A 27361-nucleotide genomic window follows, 5' to 3' on the forward strand; every position below is an offset into this window, starting at 1 on the left:
GAGGTTGGAAATCGTCAACAAGCAGGAAGTCAGCGACATCCAATATGTCCTGAATTCTATAATATTCTACGCTTCCGCTTTAACATGCAGGCGCACCACGATGTGACTAATTATCGACACGTTGTCGATGCTAATCGTCTCTACGGACCACGCGATTAAGGCTAAGACAAATTACGTTTACGTCAGCTTCTACTCGTCTAAGCTAATTCGCATAATACTTTTATATACGTAGATCTCTATCTTTGAATAATATTCCCGAGATTCATAAGTTAGATAGAAGGAAAAAGGAAGAAAAAATTGTAGCTTATGATACCGCTGCACGTGTTTACATTCATTAATCGAATCGAAACTGAAGTTAAATCGTCTTACAACGACGTTAGAGATTGGATTAAAACTTTCAAGCTCTTCGAGTAACAACGTAATTATCATAGATTGTCGATTTATCAAAGGATAATTGCCAAGTGAAAATTATACGAAGAAGACGCTAATGAGATCAACTTTTTCGTGTAATCGTAAACTTTGCGATTGCTTCAAAATTGCAGGCTTTGCAATGAAATCCTTGGAATAGAAATGAAATTGAACGAACGTAGGTATCTTGTTGCATACGCGATTTTCTCTTGCTCCTCGAAAGATGAAGGGAGAAAAAAGTACAAATAGACGGAAAGAATCGAGAGGCAATGAAATTTATGCGGGGTATCGCATAGCTGGCGCGTGGATAGAACGATCGAGGATGAGGAGACGACCCTCAACGGCGTTGCTGGCGACGCGGAGATGGCCCGAGGGACAAACGCGCCATTTCGTCTGGCACGGTATGCGAACAATCCTGTCTGCCGCCTCATACGGGAGGCTTGCGGTTTCTCTTCCTTTCTCTCTCCACCCTCTCAGACTCACATGTGCGAACGTACATACATGTGTGTGTGTGTGTGTGTGTGTGTGTACGTATATATGTGTGGTACGGGAATACCACCGAGACCGATGGAAACTAATGTCAAAATAGATACGACTAGGTGTGCAGCATCTCATCCTCTCGCGGCCATGACAATGACCGATCGAGTACAAGCCGAATATGCGTCCGGCATGTTTCCGAGCTTAAAGAGAAAGTCTTGCTTCGAAATCGTACGTAAAACTTTACATTTGTCAGATTTGGCTTGGGTCACCCCTAATCAAATTTGTTTATATTTATATCTTCTCTCCGAGAAAGAACATCGATCGCGAGACGGTGAAGTAGGCTGAAAAAGTCGAGCGACCTTTACTAACGTTATCCATCTCGGATAACGTTAATTGTCGTGGAAATACGTGCGCCGATTTAATTTAATTCTCGATCGAGTCGAAAAAGGCATACTATCTACTTAAAACGTGAAAATTGACGTGCTAAAAGATCTCGAGAAAAAAAACGAAACACATTGGTATCTATCTACTCTGTTTGCGTTATACACACACGCACACAGCTATAGCAGGTAAGGTATGATCGCGAGTGCGTAGTCATGCTCGCCCAAAGGATACACGTACACCGCCAGAGGCAGGAACATCGTTACAAGGATTCCCGAAGAGTCTGATTAGTCCGAATAACAGAGTACGGACTGATTAGCGCGTCCCAGCTCGTAACCATCCCGAGGGCAATCTCGGATATTCGCTCCCTCTTTTAATCCCTCGAGGAAGCGGCATTACACTCGCCTTAAAACCGAGCTATTAGTCGTTTCTAGAAGAAGAAGAAGAAGAAGGAGGAGGAGGAGGAGGAGATAGAGAAAAGGATAAAAGTCTTCAGAATTTTTCGGACTTTTGTTCCTTCAAATCTACCGTCGAAGATGCGACTTGCCCTCGCAATAATTTCCCTGACGAGAGAGAAGGCCGAGGGATTGGATAAAAGGAGACCGCATTATCTCCTTCTTCGTCTTGATGAACTCGCCTATTCATCGACTGTACGATAATATCTCGCGATTTTTTAATAACGTTGAACGAACGTTGGAAACGCTTTCGTCGCATGCACGCAGAGCAAAAAAGAAAAATATGATGCTTTTGAGATGCACAATTACGATAAGATAAAAGGTGAGCACCTTCATTTCCAAAGGTCGACGCGAGAATTATGGATGAGATGCGTCGAGCCACGACGAGAACGTTTGTCACTGTCGAGAGACAACCAAACGTGCCTCGCTACATTTTAAAGTCCATCGGCGTCGCGAAGCCCGCACGACGATGCGCACTTTTCCGTAAATCTTCTTTCTCTAAGAAACGAGCTTATTCGTTCGCAAAAGAGAACACATGCATTTTGTATTTTAACTTTGTATTGAAATTGATACATTTTAAGTACCTATACTGCCGCTAGCGGTATCATAGATGTCGCTTAACGAGGGATGTGGGAAAAGTATTTCAAACAGATTAGAGCTTAATGAAAGGATTACATCGCCTAATTTTTTTCGTTAAAAACTTTGTCCACTTGGCCGAAACGAGAGATAGAAAGAGAGAGAGAGAGAGAGAGAGAGAGAGAGAGAGAGAGAGAGACCCTGCCGTGCGCCCTTTGACAAGACAGAAGAGCAAAATGTAGAGGGTCACACGTGCGCTCGCGTTCATCCTGGATTAGCCTTGGAAAGATAAGTGGCCAACGTAATACGGGTATGGATAAAAATATCTTTCAGCAAGAACGTAAATTTCTAAGTAACGACAGCATTCGGTCGAGACAAGAATCGGATGAGAGTTTATTATGTATCGATCGACGTGACATCGGCTTCTTTTCTCCTTCCTTTTCACATTTCGTGCTTGGCTTAAAACTGATTAATCCCACAAGATATATCGTACCGTTAAAACGCTCGACGCCGTCGTGGACAAAAAGGAAGATCTCGAGGGAAATTGTAATTTCCGCGGACGAAAGCGGAAACGTATCGCAACGAGAGATATTCTATTTACCTTAGCTAGCGACTAGATGTGTACCACGATGAGAAGGGGCGGGGGCTTGGAGAAGAGAGTCGGAGAGACCGAACGTACGCGATGGGACAATGGTAGGGTGGTATGACGGCGTTTAACTCAGGCTTAACAGGATTTAAACCTGCTCGCGCTGTCCGAGCCCTGAAAACGGTTGGCACGGAAATCCACGCCAATCCACTGTTTCAATTCCCTGGCACGTGACCATTATACCACCTACAAAATGTATGCACCCGGTCAACACGCTCTATTAACGATGATTAATTCTAAACGCGGAAGGAACTATCGTTACCAGTTATACTATACCTACCTCTCGTCCAACGATCGAGATCCCTTGCTAGGGCATAATGAGCGCTCGCGAATATCACGTAAATTTACATTGGCACGATGGGTGCAATTCTCATCTTGGTAAATGATTTAACGTCGAATAAATACGAAACTGTAGAATCGATCATAAATGAGCACGAACTAGTTCCAAGTGTTGCCTTACCTATCTATGGCGAGGGGCAGCAGCGAGGATTTAACGCTACTTTTTCTACGTGAAAGAATCGATAAAAGCGGACAACATCGTCTAAACGCTCCAATTCTTTTTTCAATCAAAAGTCAAACCAACAATAGTAAGTTTGAGTTGAAAGTTGAAATGCTCCGTAAACGGTTCTTCGAAAAATCGAGCAAGAAATTTATCTTTACGATCGTAAAGTATCCAACAAAGATATCCCTTCGTATTTTTCTCACACTCTACGAGGATACTCTGGTTTCGATTGATTTTATTGTCGCTTATCGGCGAACGCACGAACGTTATTCCGATTAGACTGGACTGAACAATGGGTGCCGTTCGAACGCACTTATTACGAGCCAAGAATTAACGATAAAAATACTTTAAGAAAGAGACGATCGAAGAGGCGTTATTTCGATAACGTTATTCGACTAATTAACGTAACGCTTTCTTTCATGCGATCGTGGATCGTGTTTATGTGCCTGATTAATGGTCGGACACTGGCCTGACGATCGCACAAACGGAGTAAAATTTGTGGTGGTAGTCAAGCTTTTCGAAAGAAGAAAAAAGGGGAAAAAAAAGAAAAAAAGAAAGAACCGAAAATAATTGCGCGAGGTAGTACAATATTATTAATAGTGACGTGACACTTAATGACGTGAGAAAATTTTTTAATCGATTTTCTCTTCTTCGAGACAATTCCGCGATCATCGAAGATTGGATCTACTCGAATATTTTCTCGGAATACTCGTAAAGATGCCGTTACATCTAAAATGGATCTAAGAGTTCCAACGGCGTTGTGTATCAGGAGGAAAAAGTCGAAGAATGGAACTAGGTCGATTCTCGAACGTTAGTCGAAAATTGACAAAGGACTATGTCAATGGTTAGGAGAATCTTCCGTGCATATAGGTAGCTATGCATGGATATAGATCTGTATATTCACGTATATCCGTATACACGAGGCGTATAATCATCGAATATCCGGAATAGGTATCGGCACGGACGCCACGTATTCTGCCAGTAATTTCCATTACCTCGGCCGTATTCCCTTCCTCTTGTTCTCTCTCTCTCTCTCTCTCTCTCTCTCTCTCTCCCTCCCTACAGTTTGCAATCGACTTCTCTCTTCCTCTTCTAATTCACTACATGCTCAATTTGTGTCATTCAAAGATCAGTCTGTCAATAAATCGTAATTCCGGACGATCTCGAGAAATCCATGAAACAGATTACTCGATATACCGATTAACCGACTATTAGAAATCATTAAATAGCTACACGTACGAATCACATTCCTATTCCTATTAGAAGAACTTCCCGGAATCAAAGTCCGAGTAAATAATAAAGAATTTATGAGGCAAATAGTGTGTATTTACGTTTATCCGTCTACATAATGTACAAATTCTTAATTTCTTTTTTTATTTCAATTAAAGAAAGATATAGTTAAATTCTGCTTTCTTTCCCTTTCTTTTTCCATCTTTCCAATCCTTTCGTATGGAAGGTGCATCTAGCTGGCGATAACGAGCAACGCGGGAGAGATGTTTATGTGCGTTCGAATTCCAATTAATGGCCACGTCGAGAACACTTCGGTACGCGTGACATATCGCGGCGCATTGTTTCACAGGGAGCAAACGAGAGAGAAAGGGGAAGACCGAAATGAAGGGCCCCCCGAGAGACAGATTACTCTCTCTCTCTCTCTCTGATTTTAAAGTCCACTCATGGTAGCTCGTTCGATCGATCTCCGGGAACGCTTTCTCAGGCTACTCGAAATAGAATCCGCGAAAGCTTTTTTCATTAGCTCGAATTTCGGAAAAGCTCGTAACCGACTACTACACCTATGTATCTGTATATATTATACGCAACCTATCGACTAGAACCAAGAGGACATCGATTCCTGTGGTGGAATATTTTCGAGCAACTCATAGTGCGCTAGCGTTCCCGTTTTGTTTGCTTTTCGTCGTTGTATTGCCACTTGCGCCTATCGCACCATGGAAATGGATCGAAAGATCCATTACGAGCAGGGGCAGTGGAAATGTATAGATGTATCTATATGCGTAGATGTATTTGCACCTATATCTATGCATGGTTATAGAACGAAAAGGAAAAATATTCACGGCGCCGCTTTGTTTCATTAAACCAGTTGAAAACATTCCCGTTCGAATTTTTTCCATCATTGCTTTTCCGTCTGTCGTCCTCTCAATTTTTCGATCGGATGGATCACATTTTTATAACCGTCGATGTCAACAACGTTTCGACGTTCGTCGAATTGGATAAAAAATAATCGGTAGGATTTTGTTCTATCGTTTATTTATTTATTTATTTATAATACATATCGAAGGAAAATTGTCGAGAATCTTTTTACCTTTTATTTATTACGAAAGAATTTTGTCATAGGTCTCATTGAATTTCGTCTCATTACATTCGAAGGAATGAAACTCGGAATTGTCGGATTTCGGCAGGTCGGTCAAAGATAAAAATTCTTCATCCAGCTAGCGACATTCATCGTGTCATTGTCCGAACGGGTCCGTCCGGCCGACCGATTTTATCTCATCGAAGACAAATTGCGTCGTAATAATACGTATCCGATTCGACGAATGAAAGGCAATAAAGTGTTTTATCCTTGTCTTATTCCTAGGTAAAAAATTCCTTTAATACTGAAAATACGTAGAACTTAGAAAATTCCTTATCTCGAATAAACTAAGTAAAATGTGTCTTCGAGTTTTGTGCACGCGCACGAACGACGTTAGACATTAGGAGGGACTAGCAAATCGTGCAAGAGCACATCGAGCACGTCCGACGGCGAAGGGTCACGGACTAGACACGTAGACGAGACGCATCTTCCTTCTTCACCCTTTTCTATATACTCTTCCTCTCTCTCCTTCCTCTCTCTCTCTCTCTCTCTCTCTCTCTCTCTCTCTCTTCTTTGTTGTCTCCCGTTGTCCATTAATTAGCGAGGTTAAAAACCCACCGTGTCGTTTCTCCGTCCTCGTTGGCTTACTGCTTGATTACCTTCCGCCGACGTGACTGAGATCAACTTGCTTCAATTTCAATTTAACGATTACTCCCATTGTCAGCGTATTACGATAGAATGTAATATTGAAAAGACTTTATTATTTTCAATAGAAATAACCGTGGTCGATCGCTAAAGAACAATGGGCAATAACTGTACAATGTACAGCAAGTTACTACACAAAGAACAGTATCGCTTCGCCGACAAAGGAAAGTATTGAGTCTATTCGAATGCCGATACATGTTAAGTTATTACCATCGTCGACGTTGCCCTTTAAATCTTCGCTCCTTTCCAAAGGCACGAAACTGCAACAGCAGCCATTTCCATCGAGTGAATATTTCGCGACCGAGAAAAATCCAAGATCAAACGGACGATAAAAGGCAATCTCGAGGTTGATTTAACGCTACCATCCTTATGGAGCGGCTTTCCCTTACAAAAGAGAAACGTCACGTTCGAAAGGAATATGCCATTGAATTAAAACTAATTGGTATGTGTAGACGAAAAGAAAAATGAAAAAGGATCTTTCATATCGCGTTCATTTGTGCATATTTTATTTACATTACCTTTGTCATCGTGTAAACCTATTGTTCGACTCGGCACGTCAACGCGACACCAGATTTTTTCATCCTCAAAGACTGAAATTACTTTATGCTTTAATAAATTATACGCGAAAGATGTAACGAGCTAACAGATAATTCGATGAAAATTTCGCAACGAAGCGTTCTTGCCGTATTATTGCCGTCGTCGGGGCTTCGATGACGCGCTCGCGTAAAAGCCAGACAAGCCCGATCGATTTAAAATCTTTCTGTCGAGCCGACACACCGATCACCGACAGAGAAAATCTCTGATCCGCAAAGAGACAAGGAGAGAGAAAGGGGGGAGGAGGGGAGGGAGGAGGTCGACTACCTTTTTAGTCACACACGCGATCCAAACCAGCGTGAACACCTTTGCGGAGACTATTTGATCTGCAACAGTGGGTAATTCATTATCGGTGTGTACTACGCGTCTAGAGGTCTCGAGACCTTTCATCTACTTTTTTTCTACCTTTCTCCCTCTCTCTTTGAAAAATGCGCGCAAACGGCTTGTTTCGTTTACTTGTTATGAAGAGTACATCGGACGCAAGCATTGAAAAGAAAAACATTGAAAACGAAAACATTGAAAACGCGCAAAATGTTTGGAATAGTCTGCGATAGATACAAAACTCTTGTTCGCTTCTCTCGAAATCGCGACTTTTTATTTCGTAATTTAAACATTTCAACGAAATAAAACTTATCGCGTAAGCTTGCCAGATACATCGTTTATTTCATTAAAGTATGATAATTATCAGTACTTGGATATTATTTAATTAATCGTCGATGGAATTTTGTCGGTCCATCGTTTTGTCGTCGAATCGTAAAATTTGTCTACCTTAACTTTATAGGTATATCTCATAATTCTGTAATACATATATTAATACTATATTACACGTGTTACAACGAATAATAGTTTATCGAGTTAGCACGTTGCATGCAAGAAAAGCACGTAAACACAGTATACAGAGAGAGAGAGAGAGAGAGAGAGAGCGCTCTTGCATATAAACATACGTAAGATCTTGGCGAGACACACGCGCTGATATACTTGTCTCCGGCTTCCTAATTACACGACCACGGTGAATAATGTAGCGGCCGGAATACGATGGTAGTCTAACAAGCAGACGGCAAATAGTTCCCTTGCGAGCACCCAAGATTCAACAACGCGTATTACCACTCGCCACAAAAATAATGAAACATTCGTTTACGCACAAAGTGGTTTTCGCTATTGATTTTGCGAAATATTTATTTATGAACACTGAGGAAAAATCAAAAATTTCTTCAAATCGCGATTCAGATCACTTTCGGTTAATCAAGCGTATTCATTATTTATTCACCCCGAAATTATCGAATGTTTAAAGGGATTTACTTAACATGCGTATTATATTTAAAATAGGAGTTGATTTATGGCTTCTCTTTCGCTAATCTCCATGAGAGAGATTCCAAAAGAAATGCATCGCTTATTTCTTTCGATCTACGTTTTATCGAGTATCAATGGATCAAAATATTTTCCACGACCGTAAAAGTTTCGTTGAAGTACTAGTTGTTATTTATTTTTGTTTTTTATTAATCTAGTCCAGTTTCGATACAGGGAGGGAAAGAGAGAGAGAGAGGGAGAGAGAGAGAGAGAGAGAGAGAGAGAGAGAGAAAATAAAAGAACGCTAAAAATAAAAATTTCTCATCATTACCAAAATTTCGCATGTTCCTTCATAAGATTCTAAAGAAAGATAATAAAAGATTAGAAATAATTAAGATCGTCTGATTTCCGGCAAAGATTCGAGTTTGCGTTGCGGATCGCAAACGCGCCGACTTTAAATTGACGATTAACACGGGTTACTCGTTGTTCCTTCGTAGATAAGTGGTTGCCATTACTCGGATTGCAGGCGTTGCATTAGCTAAGACTCAGGCCGTAGACGTTCTCATTCGGATAATGCACCGCTAAGTGGATGCTTCGTACATGTTGCAACTCGTAGTCTATCAATCTTGATCTTGTCGTAGGTTGAGTGCACCTTCCCGCGCCAACGCGTCTTTATTTACGTACTCGTATGTAACTCACGAGCGCACGCGATCACTCGCGACGTTTCTACGAGATGCTTTTGTCGAAAACGTTTATGGTAATTCATGAAAGTGTTCTAGATGGTAAAACGAATGCGGATTACTTTATATTCGAAACATCTGCGAACGCGTGGTATAATGGGTTTTATAAGTACCTATCACTCGTTGATGATCGACGGAACATAAAAATTTGATATATAAGCAACGCAATATATCGTTCTCAATTATTATATTAATTATAGCGATAGAGTCTATCGGCGATGACGATTTTTTATGATTCGTACATAACTAACATGCCTATTCATTTTCTCACTTACCTTATGGATTCTTGAATAAACGCTAATTTATCGGAGGAAGATAAAATTGAGGAGGGATCAAGAGCAATGGGGAAGAATTTCAATTATTATTGGACAAAAGCGAGACGTTAGACTCGATTAGCGATTCTAAAAGAATAGTGGCCAAAGTAATTTACGATTGGAATAAAATCGATTCTGATTCGATGAGTAATATCACTTGCGGCCTCTATGCTAAATAATCAGACAATTAGCCGACTCGAGCCTAATTCCATCGTACCTAATCGTATCTAATCGTATCACGGAAAAAAAGCTTGATGCCGCGAGTATGAGAGCATTCTGCCAGATATCGATACTAGCAAGTGTTGTTTTTTGTTCGTTTCTGATTTCCCCATTATTACATAACCTATCCTTATTTTTATATGTCAATCGGAAAAATGTTCCATTTCATAGAATGCCACGAATTTTTATATTCGATTTGTTTACGATATACCTTTATTACACTTATGTACATGTACGATCAGAAACATCGAGACTTTGAGAAACCTATTGCACAATTTGATACGTTATTTCTTATTCTTCAGTTCCAATAGTATCTCCTCCAATGTTTTTCCCTCCGTCTCGGGCACGAAGAAATAAATCAGAATCCATAAAATCATAGTTATCACAGTATAAGTCCAAATCGGTACGTGCGTACCGTATAAATCTTGCGTGACCTAAGAATTTTATAAACACAAAAGTGAACATGTCCGATTACGCTTTGTTCTTCATTCATTCCAAAATAATTAAACCCTTAGTGTTATTCCAGGAAGCGGCATTGCACGTATAATGTATGCGTGTATCCGTTAGTAGCATAGCGTTAATATCCGGTATGGCACAGCTCAACGCAACTGATTCATCAACGCGATTCGTTAAAGGAAGCAAATACGTGTGTACGCGTTAAGGAAGCAAATGTAGCGTGTGTATCCTAAATTGATATTACGTTAGCGCGTTGAGCGTTTTTTGAAAGGAGTTCCCAAGACATGGAAAATCTGCCTAAACGCGGGCATAACGACGAGCGCATTATCCTTTATCGTCATCGAGCTAAGAGCAAAGATAAAAGCGTCCGATTTGCGAACCTTATCCCCATGATTCATCATAAGCAAATAAAATCGCGTATAAGAGTACATACCTGATAGTACTTGATCATCACCGTGGTTGTTCCAGCGTAATAGAGCGAGGTAAATATCGCGGCAGCTCTTTTCATTTCGAAAGGAAATATTTCGCCGAGGTAAGCGAGCGGCATTGGATTCAGTGCTAATCCATAACCAAGAACATAAATCATGATGAATACCGAGGGTATCCAGTTGAACTTGGAGACATCGTAACCCGCCGAGAGAAGAGTGAAGAAGATAGCTAAAATGATAAGAGCGAACAAACAGGTTGGCGCAGAGATGAAAAGCAACACTCTCTTTCCGGTGACGCGAACTAAGAAGACGCATGCGGTGCCAGCTATGACGATGGCACAACCAGTCACGATAATGCTCAAATTCGCCGATACCTCAAAGTTCGCTTTCTCGAAGATGTCCGATTGATAAGCCAATATCGGGGCGCCGCCCGTGAGCGTTAAAGCACTGTATAGAATTAAGATTATACCGAAGGCTCGAACGTTCTCTTTGTTCTTGTATATCTCTTTGACGGTCTCGAGGAAATTCAATTTTTTCGAAGAATCTTCCATGGTTAACGTTCTTTTGATCTCCTCGAGTTCCTCGTCGATGTTCTCCTTTCCCAGGGCCCATCGCAACGTCTTCTCCGCCAAGCTGAGCTCGTTTCGTCGCGTGAGAAAGACCGAACTCTCGGGTAACCAGGCGAAAGTTACCAGGAACAAGATTGGCACGCACAGGGCTATCATGGCCATTGTGAATCGAGAAATCCAGAGACCGATCGAACATACCAATAACACTCCGATGTTCAAGTTAACCGCCATCATCGTACCTAAGAGACCACGAGTACGTTTGCTACTGATCTCGCCGAAATAGATCGGCAATACCGAATAGGAAATGCCGCAGCCAATGCCAGCTAGTATTCTACCGCAGAAGATGCTAGCTCGATCGGTCGCAATACCAATCAGAATCCAACTAATGATTTTGGGTAGTGCGGCTAGGAGTAAGGTTTTCTTACGACCTATACGATTCATCAGAAGGAACGGCATCGTGGAACCGATTCCAACGCCGACGTACATCAAATTGACGATCCAAGCGATTTGATCGCTATTCACGCGTAGAGGATCCTCCTTGCTGGTGAACTTTGGAATGGTCGGCGTACTCCAGCCTTCTTGGAGTCCGCTGTCGATGACCAGGAGATTACCTGAGGAATGTCAGAAGAATCAATAGAATCCTTTGGAGGATCTGCCGTTTTCTCTCTCCGTTCGATCGATTCAAACAATTCGTAGGGTCTACTCACATACGAAGCCGATCAATGCTTGTCGACGGATCTCGCCGTCCATTATTCCCTTTCTCGGTGATACCTCGAGAGGAGATTCGTTGGTTATCGATATTTCCTGCTGGATTCCACTTGCCGTCTTATCCGGCGTCACCCCGATGACCCTGACCACTTTTTCGCTATTAAGAAAACATCGCGAAGCGTCCTCCTCCTCCTCCTCCCCTTTGGCTTCTCTCGTTTTCCTTTCGAAACAATACCGTTTCTTCGCTGACGGTAATTTGTACGTACGTAGTCTAAAGAAGAATCGAATGAGTTAAAACGACGAATATCATTGATATTCGCACACAGATGCGTGCGAGACTCTCTCTTCTCTAGTCTCGACATCTAACATTATATAAAAGAGATTATCGCGCTTTTTATTTACACGCCGAGTTTCTCCTGGTAACGAACTTAATTGCCTTAAGCGTTTCATTGTTCCTCGTGAAATCGAATCGAGGAAACGTTAAACGACAATTTGTACAAAGTGCCTAATTAACTTAACTTTTGACGATTATTGATGATCTATCTATCGATAGATATGTCGAGGCGCGACCAAATTCTTTCCATCATTCGATAACTAATCTCTATTTCTAATCATCGTTAAAGAAACATTAACGCCATTGTCGTTATTTCATTGATTAAAGACCGAAATGCATTTTCCTCATTTTCCACGATTAATCGTATTTACGGGCGCCTTATGAATACGTTATACGCATATACGCGTTAATACATCCAAGTAGGGGGAAAGAACCGTCGACGAGCGAAATTATTCGTTATGCGTGCCACGAGTATTCCGCGTACGAATTTGCGTTTCGACTCTTGGAACGTTTGTGGGAGATAGCGACAGAGCGAGCGAGCGAGCGAGAGAAATTACGGGAGATGAGCCAACTAGGATCCTAACTCGATTCCACGCCACGTATCTCCTAGCAGGTGGAGGAAGCTGAATGCGATACGGTTTCACGTATATGTAAACGCCTCTCTCTCTCTCCCTCTCTCTCTCTCTCTCTCTCTCTCTGTACACGCATAGCAGCCGCGAGGGCCTGAGTCTGCGATCTTTCGAAAGATGCCAATGTTCGTAAGTACGTGAGTGTGCGTCTGTCTGTCTGCTACTATGCGAACGAGAGAGAGAGAGAGAGAGAGAGAGAGAGAGAAAAGGCCGGGTGATACGCAACGCGCATCCCTACTTCTCCTTTGCACGCGTCTCTCGAGACGGCGCAATTTACGCGGCTAACGATACAATGCACTGGTTATTAGGAAAACGGAACCGAAACGTGCGTTCCTTAACTCGGATTTATGTGCCTCGATGACTCCGAGTATTCTGTATTCATTGATTTTTCTCGCATCGCAAATGCAAACTACGTGGCGCTATTTTTTTATTTTCTTTTTCCGCGACAAATACAAATCACGACATAATATTTTCCTTCTTCCTTATATTTATTAGTAATTCAAACGGCTTTTATAATATTCTCGATTTTCTTCTCTCTCAAAAGGTCCAAATTTCTAATTAACCGATCGATTGTCAAATAAATCTTTGGATTAATCAAAGAAGGATCGGAATCTACTGGCGACAGATAAATAGCTCTTTCGTCGAAGGCCTTAGAAACTAAGCGCGCACTGATCGTCGAGTTTTTACTAACTGCGGATAAGCATGGAGAACGTCTAACTATAAAAGAAAACGTGTACGCGCGAAGGTATATGATAACAAGACGCTATTGTATTTTATCTAGAATGATAAGGATAAAAATTTTCTCCTTGTAGAATTTTATACAACGTTTAAATGTTACTTGAAAAAACGGACAGACCAATTATGCCATTCTTCATGCGAATTGAATCGTATTTCTAACGATTGACGGTGATAAATTTTTGTCGATAAGAAAGATGGAACGTTGTATCGAAGACGATTACGAGGTCGATGCACGTTAATCGGATCGAGATTCTTCGTCATGCTGCATCGTATCTCGCACATCGATTCGATCGAACACACTTACTTTTGCATTTCTATAAGATCCATCGACGCGACGCCTCGAACGATCGCCCCGAATATTCTACATAAACGAATTCATTTCGCTAATATCGAAAAGCCCTAATGTCAGACTTGATTTTATCTTTATTCTCCTCTTAAGGGCGCAGAGTCATCGGTCTTTTCTTAAGTGCCGACGGGAAATTGAGCGAAAAGAAAAGTAATCATTCGGAAAGGCTGCGATCTCTTAACAACGAGAGTCAACCTACTGTGCATAAAATCGCATACCTTCAGACCCTTAGTTTATCACGCATTTATCACCTTCTCTTGGTTGATACATCTATAGGTTTACTTACATCTTACGTATATATAGAATTCTTAATATCCGATCAAACGAAGCGTGCATTTGATTCTTGGTGCATTTGATTCACGGTCCACCGAACGCTGTTACAACTTTAATTGAGTTTTTTTTTTTTTTTTTTTTTTTGTGTAAGAAGGACGTTATTACTTCGAAATTTGAATCATCGAATGAAATAGAAATTAAGTATAACGGAGTTACGTAAAATATGACTTTTTCTATCTAGCGAATTTTGAATGCGTACAAAATGAGTATGCAAGATTATTTGCCAGTACGCATAATGAAATGCCGTCGCTCGATGACATCGATAGACTTTATTTGGCAAGCTTACGACCGAGCTATCCGAGGGGATTATTGTCGAGCAGATGTCGATCTCTTGATGGACGCCAGTCGGTCGTACATTCTCGCATTGTACGAGATAAACCTCGCCAATCCCTTTGACGATTCGTCCCTCAAACTTTGACACGTCAGAGGAAAGATTAATTATTGATCGTCGCCAAGGAATAAACAAAAAGTATACAATTTCAAATTCAGTGGGATAAATCGATCTTTCCATTTCGTACGATCAAGTCCCAAGGATCCATTGATGTAAACCGTTCGCTTCGTAAACGGCTTACGTTAGTTCGGATCATCGAACGTTGAAAAGAAAAAAAAAAAAAAAAGCAAAGAAAAAACAAAGAAGAAACAAAAAAACAAGAAAATAAATAAAAAAGAAGAAAAAGCACCTTTGAAAGGTTTTGACGAAGCGAGCATCTTCCGAACTTCCTTCCATGATGATCCTCTCTTTGACGAAAGATCAAGTAACAAACGTCAGTTTTATAATTAGAGTTTATAACAGTACACAAACACTCGTGGCAATTATTAAAAATCGAAGGTGAATGCAAATGAACGTGTCGGGACGCTATTCGCGCGATACCTCGATATCGTCGTCGATGTCATTATCGGACGAGACACGTAAAGGAAACTGCGAGCTGCCGAACGCGTTCTGCCCACTTCAGGAACGCGTGCGAGTTACACGTATTTTTATTGGAATCCCCTCTTCTTGGTTGGCGCCACACCGGTCGACTACGCGTACCAAAGCCATCATTTTCAAACGTTGATTATTTTCCTGTAGATTTTCTTCGAAATAACGAAGAACGTCATCCTCTCCGTTAACAACCAAGACCGATACAATCTGGAATTCTTTCGATTCGCCGAAATAAACCGACTCGTCAAGTCCACCGACTTGTTCGACTGCCGCTCGAATTCAATACGTTCCACTATGACCTTGAATGGCCATTCCTCATACCACGGCCCATATTCCTTTCGGCGCGGAAATCTCGTTCGTTCTTTTCTCTCTTCTTTTCCCTCCCGCGATATAATGCAAGTTAGTCATATCGATAATACTTTATGCAACGTCATCACCGATCCGTTAAATATAGATCGTTCTGATCGTGAGTCATTTAATACTTTTCGATAAAGATTTCGTTGGAACTCGATAGACTTCGTCCTTGCTAGATGTCAACGTACATCTAGCAAGCCTTCGAAAGTTTCATTCTTACCTTTTCGTAGCATCGTTAATTCGGTCTTGCAACATCAATCAACGGGCTCAGCTTCGAATCATTTATACGGTCACGATGCTTCTGTAAGATCGCGAAGCGAACCGTGTTCGTTCGTTTCGAGACGGGAAGCGGAATCGATCTGTCCTTGAACCTTTCCGACGGTTCGGTCAACGTTCCCCAAATGGGATTCTCCCGAGGAGAAAGATCACTGCCTAACTTCACGATATTCGGAGCATTTCGATAAACGCGCACGACCTTCTATTGTAGAAGCGAAACAGGAAAAATGACGGGAAAAACTCATCTCGCCTCTGTCATGACGCACTCCGTTTTCGCGCGATACAACGGTAGCGTATAATAATAATTATTTCGATCGTCACCGAAGCACGGTGAAGCGTAAAAGAGACGTATCCTCTGGAGACTAACGTTCGCGAAAGAATCAAATATGTATATAAATATTTCAATGATATTTCAGCGTTCCAACGTCAAGAGATATTCGTTGCAAAGTGAAAGGTCACGAGTTTCGAGGACGTTTTCCTTACAATTAACTATCTGTCTCTACGGTCGCTTTATCGCTTTTATATTTATTGAGCAATAGTCACGCAAGACGCGATGCTAATAGCCGAGCTAATGAAAGTAATAAGAAGGCAAACTTATTCGATACGAAATAGATAATAAGAAATGGAGAATGGTTGAATCTACGTGAATGCGTCGAAACAAAGAAGAAACTTCTTAAGCTTCTCATAGCGTATTCGCCGATTAAAGTCCAACCGATCGAACGATACTATGATTTTCCTTCGTGCGCGATGGACCAATAATATTCGAAAGATAGGGAATGTCTCATTTAGACATAGAACATTTTTCAACGAGATTATAAGGAATCGTCTAATATTTGTAGATTATCAACGACTCGTTCGTTTTCTCCAACGAATCAGATATGTGAATTTTGTTAAAAAGAGGATGCGGCAACAATTAAGATCGCACGAGTATGTTCTCGATCGTAAGAGTAAGAGGATAATCCCCGTGTTAAACCGGTTTTTGTCATATCATCGAGTAGCAATCGAAATATTTTACGGAACTTTGAAGATTTATGAGCTTGCCAACGGAAAAGGAAAGCGTGGCTCGTCGTCTTATGTTGCAACGGCCAACGTAACCTCTTCTACGTTTTACTCTAGGAATAACGAAAGTAAAAGGAAAAACCTTGTTTCAAGCCTCGCCCGAGATTCGTTCGACCTTCCCCGCTTACGTGCCTGACATTGGTGTCGCGCTTTGTCTTCGCTTCTACGAGAATTTCTCAATTATTATTTACCGAGTGACGCGAACCTAGATTCTTTTTCTCTCCTTTCGTTTGCACGGAAAAACGTACAAAAAGGAGAACGTACGCTTTGGACTATTTTCTACTTAAAAAGAGTTTCTAGTTTGCGCCTCTATGTAACTAAGTAGTGCCCGTGCGTGTATAAGGCCGAAGCAGAAGAAACGGGCGATCGTAGATACCGATTCGCTATGATATCCGCCGGAAGGAAGTTGCCCACCAGAGACCCGACTCGGTACCTGCCTGGATAGTAGTAGGTAATAAAAGTAAGACATACCGGTGGTGGCGCGGGCGGACGGGGGAAATAACAGGGAAAGAGGAGAAAAAAGATGAGAATTCGAAATTTTGCAACCGCTATGGAGCTTCGCGAGTGTGTGTGTGTGTGTGTGTGTGTGTGTATATATATATAAATATATATATACATACACATATATATATATATATGCATGCGTGACGTGCACGCTCAGGTACGTACACCTTGAACGTGTACAGGTTCCAGACGAACCGACATAAGCTATAGACGGTATACGGGTATATGCATCGCGCAAGAAAGTCAAAGGTTACGAGGACTCACCGTCGTGGGAGTCGTAGAGGTAGATGATTTTCTTCCATCCGTAGTATCGCACCGTGTCGATGATGGCACGATGGTAATCCGGACGCATGCTTATGGCAAAGTCCAAGAGACCGGAGGATGGTGTGAGGACCTGGAAAGGAGAAAAATTATTGCGATTACTTTCTCTTTTCTTTTTCGTAAATCAGAGAAGAGAGAAAATCGATTCGTCGTAGATTTTCGGCGAACGAACGGCAGAGCGATTCGAACGAAAAAACGAGCCGTCGAATCAGCATTACAACGAGATTAGCATTTAAACGGCATCGACGTTCGTTACTACGCCTGCGCGTGATCGTATCTCTATGTATCACGGTAAAAACACCAACGCGGGTCTCGCGTTTAACGAAACTTATTCGCCTAGGATACCTCCTCCGCATGTGCCGTCTATGTGAATTCAACCTGTTCGATGCGTTTACATGTATTACACGACTACGTTTCACAGGCGCGTATAAATTTCACACGGTCGTACGAGGCGAGAGACGGTATCGGTTCTGAAACCGTTGGATATCGGCGCGATAAATGCAACGTGTCGCGATTCGGCTGGATAAATTTCGGCTGGCCAATTCATTTGGAAATTCAAATTGTAATATGCGCGTATTACTACGCGCCGGCCTATCTACGTACGTAGATGCGTATATGTGCGACGTCGACGCATATACATATGTATATACATACATGCATGCATACATACATACATACATACATATACATATACATATACATACATATATATATATATATATATATATATGTATATATATTTATACGAACGATCCTATTATGCGTATCTGATTGCCGTGCAGGATGCGCCGTTCTAGCATGTTCCATCTCCCTCGCTCGCGCGCTCGCTCGCTCGCATCTCTTTTCTGCCCTTCGTTAACAGTTTCACGTTCGTTACGATACAACCACGAACAAAAATATCGATCGTAATAGGATAGCAAAGAAGAACCGAGGGGCGATCTTTCGACGCGGCTGCCGCACGACTCTTTGCGATATTTGCGAATTTTTTTTCGTCGTTATCCAACGAATCGCGCTGGTATATAACGTCATTTGGCACGGACCGATCGGTTAAATGACAGCGAAAAAGTAGTTTCCCCGTTTATCGATCTTCGATTGATTTCGAAAAAGAGAGGCGCCAAATTCATATTTATTCTCGCGTTAAATTCGAATTTATCGTCGAGTCCTGGTCTCGAATTCACGGGAAAATAGATGACCCCCTTACCTTTTCAGGAAACCAGGGCGTCATGAAGGGCATCTGAAACGTGTTGCTGTAGGAGTGAAGCGTGTCGAACGAGTCCGGACTGACGACGCCAAGTATCGAGTACACGCCCCTGCTGAATTGAGTGCAAACTGCAAGGAGAAATGGAAAGATGAGTCTCCTCCGTTTTCTTTCTTTCTCATCTATTATATTCGCAATACGCGTTCGGGTTTCATTCAACGAAGACAAAAGACGATACTCCCGTCTATCTCGTATTTTACGAAGAACAACGACAAGTTCCTCTAGAAAAGTAATCATACGACGACGCTCATTTGCGACGCCACGGGAAAATATTAAGTATAAAATATATCGCGTCGATAATTTGGACGTTGAATATAAACGTGGAATACGGAGGAGAATCAAAGGTGGATATGAACGAATTTTCGTAGGTTTAGTCAATGCGTCGTTGCGTAAAAGAAGCGCAAAGAAGCGAGGGGAGGCGTCATAGGTCGCGCGATAATCGCTTGGTGAGTTATGGAAAGGGAGAAAGAGTGGGTGGAACGTATGCGAAAGGTGGGTTGGTATTTGACGTATATTTCGTATAACATTATGCGTCGAGCCACGCGATGACAGCGCGTTGGCTTTCATGGTACACAATATTCGTTGAAAAGCATCAGACGACACGCGCACAATGCTGGCGCTTGGACGTCCTTTTAAGAACATATTAACAAAGCATAAGAAAGGGATGGAATTTAATTGCATTTTCGAAAAAATACTACAACAAAATGCGTAATAGTAAAGCAAGCTTTATTAAAGAGCAAAGAATTTATTTTGCTCGGAAAATGAGGAGAAAGGAAGGAGGGAGGGAAATCGGTTCGTACCGTTGATAAATTCGAAGGGTAAAAAAGAAAAAGTGTGCTCTTGCCGATCGGAGCGAACGATAATGAAAGAAATTTAGTGTGACAAATCGGATAAAAAGGGAAATGGCCTGCGCAGATAGGCGGACGGAAGTAGAGAGAAAGGAAAAAAAGTGGACGGTAGAAATGGTGTATGCAGCCTGGAATACGCGGAATGGAGAAGGTGCGAGCAGATTCAGACCCTTGGAAACGATCCAAGAGCGAGTAAAGCTGGTGGACACGCGAGAAGTTGGCTGCGAGGTGAAAAGGGACCTGGTTGGATAAAAGTGGGCTGCGGCGTGAGAGGGATCAGTCAGGAGTTAGCGAGTTAATCGGAAAGGAAGCTGTTGAAAAAGGTCCGTAGACGCTGAGAACTCGTCCTTTCGAAACCGGTTTGAGAAGGGCACTATAATAAGAGGATACGTTCAATTTTACGATTGGGACGGGCCAACTTTTACGCGGGCGATCGGAGATACGCTTAGATAAATATGCGTCATTATTCTTGTAATAAACGCGACGATCGTTAGGGAAAATAATTTATTGTTCTTCAAAAAAGATGACGCCCTGCTATCAATGTTGCCATAATATTTCTGAAAGCACGTGCAAGTTACTTTGTTTTAATTACTCCTTCAAACCCTTTCTTTTCGTTTTCCTCCTTTCCTAAATATGGGACTTGCTGCGTTAAAATGAGAAGAAAAAGGAACGGTACATCCAGTCGTTTCATTTTCACGTTTTTGTGAGTAGAAGATGGAAAAAAGAAAGAAAAAAGGAAAAAGAGAGAGAGAGAGAGAGAGAGAGAGAGAGAGAGAAATAGAGGTGGTAGCACGTGTAGCCGAATTACGCGCAGTAAAGCAGAATTCAGAGATCCGCAAGGGCAGTGGCCGGCATTTATTGCGCGCATTCCCATGGGTGCATTTATATTCATAAGCATAATGGGGCATCATGACATATACATATATACCTACGTATGTACCTACGTAGTAGGTTTCTACGCGTAGGTTTGTTAGGTATATATATTGTATGTGTAGATATAGTCGAGACAGGCGATCCAGCTTGGTCAAAGCTGTCCGCTCTTTCCTCTTTTGTCATTATTAATTCTACGAACCTTCGTCACGGCTTACTCAAATTCCTCCGGGCAATCCCGGAAGCCCCAAGATATTCTCATTTTCGGTCTCGTACTATTTGCACTCGTAATTGTTCCAAAAGATTCTTCTTGAGAGAGAGAGAGAGAGAGAGAGAAAGTTATTTTCTCCTTAATTTGTTAGATCTCTATTCGCAGAGTTCCTATATATTATAAAACCAGGCTAAACTTAATAGCTTTGAAGCAACGGACAAGGATCCGCATCTATAAAGAAGAAAGATAATACAATTTGGAAAAAAGATAATCAGAATTCTCGCAAAGTCTCGATCGTTTATATTGTTCCATTTCATCGATTATACAGGCGGAACTTTTGATGTTTCAGTTAAAAAAAAGTTTCAATGACTCGTCACGTTACTTCGGAGAAAGTCGTCGACGAAAGCACTCGTCGGATAGCCCGGAGAATTCTCAAGTAAAGGCACGAATATTGCCAACGAAATTATTTTTTACTCCGAAACTTTGAAGCACTCGCCGTAATGTAACCAAACTGAGAGCTCCTAGGGGATTTTCAACTAGGTCGAGGATAGTCCCTGAAGTGAATGTGGCGATTCCTACGGAAGCACTTGCCTTGGATCAAGATATCTCTTACGATTGATGACACGAACCGAAGTAAACTATCGCGCGAATAACTACGAGTTCTCTTTTCTCGTGAAACTTCCTTTTCTTTTTGTTTTTCATAATCGATATCGTCGCTATTAATGATGACGCGTAATGGCAAACTTTAAAAAAAGCTTAAAATCGATAAGAAAATGTTCAAATTATCTTCTATTTCTTGACGTTTCAACGAATCGCTTACCTCGATTCAATAAATTAATTACTTTGGAAGCCATCGAGTCGATATAGATAGAGAAATAAAATTCGGCGATAAATACACAATATAGTGATCAAGCTAATTGATAAATGTAAGAAATTATTTCGATAACGTTATCCTCGACACGTATCGCTTTGCTCGATCGTTTCAACGGCAGATCAATTTAAATCTCAAAAAGTGTAATGAAAAGAGAGATGGAAAAAATATCTCTACCTATGTATGCACGTGGTCTACATTATATTTAGCGACCAAAGAGAACAACTAATCCCAACTAGCGTTCATGGACCATTTAACTTGGAAACTTGTCCTATCACGCATGTTCCTATTTGTCCTTTAACAGTCGCCATGTCTGTATATAATATGCATCGGTGCTGGCGTGCGATGCATGCAGGAGTGGTCTTATCAGAATTATCGGTGCCGTCGTTTCATGGTCCTCTCACATGCATACGCACATACTCTCTCCCCCTACCCCCGCCCCACCCTCTGTATGTGTGCCTTTCAAACTAAGGACGACGACTAGGAGAAACTTCTCTAGCTCAACCCACAATAGGCAAAGTTCATTGCGAACGACAGATTATCTCATTTCTAGTCTCTATTCTGCTCACGGACTTTTACCAAGTCATTAAGTCATACACACACACACACACACACAAACACGCGCGCGCACACACACGTGTTATAAAGGGGTAAAAGCATTAAGGATTTCGCAACGCAAAGATGTTTGACATCGTCGAGCTAAATATTATTTTAAATATTATTTTTTCTTTGATCTACGAAACCTCCGTCCCTTGCATGCAATTTCGACGACGAGTGTATCCGTCCAATTTCGAGTTATGACGAATAAAGCACAAGGCAAAAAAATGATTTTATTCGTATCTATGTGCAAGATCAGCGCGAATTTGTAAAATCTTTCAAAAATTTCATAAGATCCTTGAGCGATATTATCGAGTTATATCGATTTATTTTTATATTTCGACAAGTCCGTCGCAGGAATCGATACGAGTCGCCGGGTTTTAATTGAACTTGAAAAGAGGGTTCACGTAGAGCCAAACTCTCGGAACCAATCGTGTTTCGACGCTGCAGGAAGACGACTGCCAGTTTTTTTTTTTTTTTTGGAGGTTAAGGGAGAAAACGAAAAGAAAGGGAGTAAAAGAGGAAAGAGATGGAACGGTAAGAAGGGAGAAAAATTGCGAGTCGAAGGAGAAGAGTCGTTCGCAAAGGGAAGAAAAAGAGGAATCGACCTAAACGATAGAAAAGCGAAAGAGACCCAAAAGGTTTTATCGTCCCTCTCGATAGAATCCCAAGAACTCCAAATACAAGCGTTTCAGTCGTTTGTTTCGAGAAAACGGTTACACGCCGTATCGTCTCAATATCACGGTACAATTAATTCCGAAAGAAAGGGGAACTTTTGTCGTCTACTTGTCGACAAAAAAACGTCCCGTTCGACGTATACATATGATTTATGAGATCTCTCGAAACTTTACGACAGATCGTTTCAATGAAACAAAGTATGACGGCGAAAGGCTACAATCTTTGATACTTAATGCCCATCGATTGGTGCGAGATTGAACTTTAAGCGTTCATTTCAATCGCGCGCTTGCCTTTGGCGAGTTCTATTTACATGTTCTATTTAAAAGACGACGTCTAGTCGATGCGAGATCGTTCAAGGAAAAAAGAGAGATGGAAAATTCGAAGGAGCCACTCGAGAAAAGAGGCGAAGACGCTCGATCTAGATCGGGACAGTTCGTTTAAGGACGCACGCCCTCTTCTATGGGCCATCGGACGTTCTTTTACCACCGTAATCTTGTCACTCGCAGGCAGGCATTCTTATTCTCGGATATTTTAAATCAATGAAAAACTACCATTTTCATATCGTCATTCATTACGCGTAATTCGTACTCGACTCGGCGAAGAAACGAGTTTCAATTTAATTTATTCCTCGTCTTTTTATTTCCCACAAATTTTCGCGATAAAAATATAAAACGTAGAACGAGAGGAGAATATGGGGAAGGCTCAAAGAAAATTTGATCTTTTCAAGGTCTTTGAGAGAAACGAAGAGAGAGAGAGAGAGAGAGAGAGAGAGAGAGAACGTAGAATACGACCGGGAAGATCGCGGACGATGCTCGGAAAATTCCTCGACGTTATTACGTGTCGCTTGGAGCACATATCGCTCTCAAAGAATAATGGCTACTTCCTGAAACGACTACGCTACTCTTTCACGAAATGAAAAGCCAACGAACGCGCGTATTTTCCCGGAAATGAAAATACAAAGTATGTACCCTATATCGATTCTCTTTTCCTCGTGGTAGCGTATGTAAAAACTTTTTTTGACCTCGCTCGGATACTGCAAAATGATTACGATAAGAATTAAATCGTTTCCATTCCGTCCGTTAATCCGCAACATTTCAATGGAACGATCAATCTGTAATTACAGCTGGAGGAAATAAAAAGAAAAGAAAAGAAAAGAAAAGAAAAGAAAAGAAAAGAAAAGAAGAATAACATTCGTATTTTAGGATCGCAATTCGATTTTTAAGTCAGTAAAAGTGGGGCAACCATCTTCGCATTTTCTTATTCGTCCAACGACACAAACCGTGTTCCGATGATCCACAGCGAGCACGTCCTTCTATCGCAAAGGATCTTACAAAGAGGAAGGGATGGAGGGGGAGTGAGAGAGAAAGCGTAAGAGTAAAGCCAACAGGAAAATCCTACTTACTAGACGTACATGTACGTCTCATGTAAATGGAGATGAATGCCCTTCTTTTGATGGCGATCCGACGCACGTAGATCCATCGTTAGGAATATCGGTAACGCGGCCTCCGATATCCGTCTACTCGCGTCCCGTATCGCTCCTCCACACATACCGATCGTTCCTCCATTTATCACGTACGCCTTTGAAGCTGCGCTTCCGCTACGTGGCCACTTTCCCGAAAGGGACTAATGCTATCCTTCCGACGATCACAGAACGAACCCTCTTATATCCTTTAGACGCATATACACACAAACCATCCGTCTGGCGTCCATGCTCGTATTTATATTTTCCTTTTTCTTCCTTTTTCATACAACATCGCTATGGAAAAGCGAAAAGAAAAAGTTCAATATTCTCGAAGCAATTCGTAGGGAGCGCAGTTACGGGGTTACGGTTATATTAATAATCATCAAGATTCTTCAAAGGATGTAATCGGTTCCGAATAGAAGAAGAGAAGTAAGTAAGGAAATGTAAACGGTCGATCGCGAGCTATCTCGTAAACATCGATCTTGCATATAGACATATACGTATGAGTATGTACATACAGACGGCAGTAGTTACGTTCGAGTTTGCGTCGCTTGGCTAGTAAAAGCGAAATAACGCAATAAAGCATCAGCGGCCGGTAGTAAAGCTTTGCAGGGCACTCGTGCGCGCGCAAAGTAAACGACAGTCGCTCTCGAATTTCGCCTACGGTTCGTACCTTTTAGAGAATATCTCCTTGCCTCGTGCTTCCTGAACGTATTACCTAACATTTTATCGCGGAAAAGATACAAATTTCATTGTGAATCTCCCATCGCGTCGTGAAGAACGTGTGCGTGCGTGCGTGCGCCAGATTTGCTTGCAAAAAGAAATATGAATCGACTTGAAGAAAAAAAAAAAGAAAAAAAGAAAAACAAAGAAATGAAAAGAAAGAAAAATCAACCTTCGGATCGAGGTCGAATTAAATTAAATGAGTCTCTTCGAAAGGATATAATCAAACTCTTGGATCCGTTTTTTACGTGCTCGTAGTACGTACATTTCCTACGTCATCATTAAGGATACTACTTCGCTTTCTAAATGAGCTATTATGCTCGTTGAAAGATTGAAAATTGAAGAAAATTATGGAAAAAAAAAAAAACAAAAGTACGTATACCTTTCTATTTCCATTTTTCCATTTATTTCTGGAATATATCCTACGTAAGGTAGCGAAGGAAAAGGAAGAAGGTGAGAATTCCAAATACTCTCATTCATTACATTTTAAGCTCGTTTTTAATAATTAATCCTATCTAGAGAATATGAGAATTGAATCCTTCGTTATAAGACCATATTAACGAACCATTAAAGCTCGAGAGATCTAATAACGATTTCGATGTACTTTGAAAATCGCGTGGCACTAGATTCCGGTCGGTCTCCGTTCGATCACCTTCTCTTTCGCTTTCCTCATCGGAAAAGGATATAACCGGGCTTCGCGAATCCGACTCCGCTGCAGACACCCTCTTACGTGACCTGTCGCAGGATTTGCCGCGCCAATAAAAGGATTAACGGGACGAGGGTTAATCCTATTGGAAAGCCCATTCCACGCTCCCTCTTTTACTTTGCCGGAGAGAAAGCGAAGAGTGAAATAGAGGGGAAAGGATTTTCCCTCTTTGTCTCTCTTTCCCTTTCGCGTACCACGATTCCTCGACCATTCTTATAGCACGTACGCCGTGATTAGTGGCCGCGCCTTTCCACATCCTCACTGACCCGAACTCCGATAACGAACGATTATTTTCAAGCCGTCCTGCGAACGCGCTTCAACGATTTCGTCGGCCCTAGGAGACGAATGGATGGACCGACTAGAACCGTTTCTTTCGTCCTCGTTAACTTTTTCAAAAGCCATTCTTCCGAGATGCCGCGTTAAAGGATCCAATTTAAATCTATCGATTCTGTCGTTCTTTGATGAAGAATTTATGCAATATTTTTCTTTTTACGCCCATCACTCAGAAAGATCATTTCGAATAATAGATTGTCCTTTCCGTGAAGCTCGTAGCGAATTAATCGAATAAATAAAGCATTCGCTCTGACCTCGTCGTAGCTTACTCTGCACGTATACTATAGCCCATGAGATTTTTGTGTTGGAAAAGCGATTACGAATGAACGAGCTGGAACAACGCTATGAAAGCATCGATTTTGAAACCAACAGGATTTTCCATGTCAAATAGAGGGATTATTATTATCAGGAAATGTACAACGTTTATAATCGGCTGGTCCTACGTGTGCGTTATGATAACAGACGAACGATCGGCTCAAAACCAGAGATGGAACGAATGAGAGAAATAGATAGATGGAGAGATAGATGGAAGATGAAAGGACAAGGTATAAAATTTGCAGAAAAAATCATCAAAGGTATAAATCCATTCGACGGAATGAACGAAAGATAGAGATCTTTGAAATTTTCACGAACGAAAAGTATAGATATACATCTACGTAATACATAACGATCTCGACGTTTGCTTATGTTTGCATAATCAAATCGATTATGTTAGCTTCATAGAGCTTAAATAACAAAGGAATTATAATTCAAGTCGAAAAAAGATTGGAGAATCGAGCGAGAAACGCGAAATACGATGTTCTTGTCGATATCTTGAATTTTTCTTTGCTCGGGAAAAATCGAAAAGAACTTAAAAACTTGCGATCGATCCTACTAGTTTCTTTTTTTTTCCGTCGTAGTCTAGCCCCTCGAGATCGTTAACGCGATCTTCGACGAACTGGCAAAAGAAAATGAAAGACACGATTGCCTCGCCTTTTCGCCCCTTCCTTCGAAGAAGAAACGTCGCGATATTTTATGGGAAGAACTCTGCCTTTTCCCATCCTTTCGACGCTGTGTCATCGCTTTCTCTCTCTCTCTCTCTCTCTCTCTCTCTCTGTCTCTTTCTCTCTCTCTCTCTCTCTCTCTCCTGGGAAAGCATCTATCTCTTTCTCTACTCACCCTTCCCGTTACTCTCTCTCTCTCTCTCTCTCTCTCTCTCTCTCTCTCTTTCTCGAA

General features: G+C 41.5%; 1 protein-coding gene across 8 annotated transcripts in view; it reads right to left on the reverse strand.

Annotated features, from left to right (window-relative positions):
- Positions 1–27361, reverse strand: part of LOC124954070 (glutamate receptor 1) — a 131242-nt gene that overhangs the window by 19986 nt on the left and 83895 nt on the right. For 5 of the 8 annotated variants that reach the window (XM_047506378.1, XM_047506379.1, XM_047506380.1 and 2 more), the window contains 2 exons: positions 18791–18918; positions 17533–17662 (listed from right to left, as the gene is read on the reverse strand). In XM_047506378.1, the coding sequence (XP_047362334.1) occupies positions 17533–17662; positions 18791–18918 (258 nt within the window). Of the gene's footprint in view, positions 1–10501; positions 10959–15649; positions 15678–17532; positions 17663–18790; positions 18919–27361 lie in introns of those variants that run through there. The other 3 variants (XM_047506384.1, XM_047506385.1, XM_047506383.1) reach the window with 3 other exon arrangements.

This window comes from Vespa velutina, chromosome 14, assembly GCF_912470025.1.
Source record: "Vespa velutina chromosome 14, iVesVel2.1, whole genome shotgun sequence".
Lineage (NCBI taxonomy): Eukaryota > Metazoa > Arthropoda > Insecta > Hymenoptera > Vespidae > Vespa > Vespa velutina.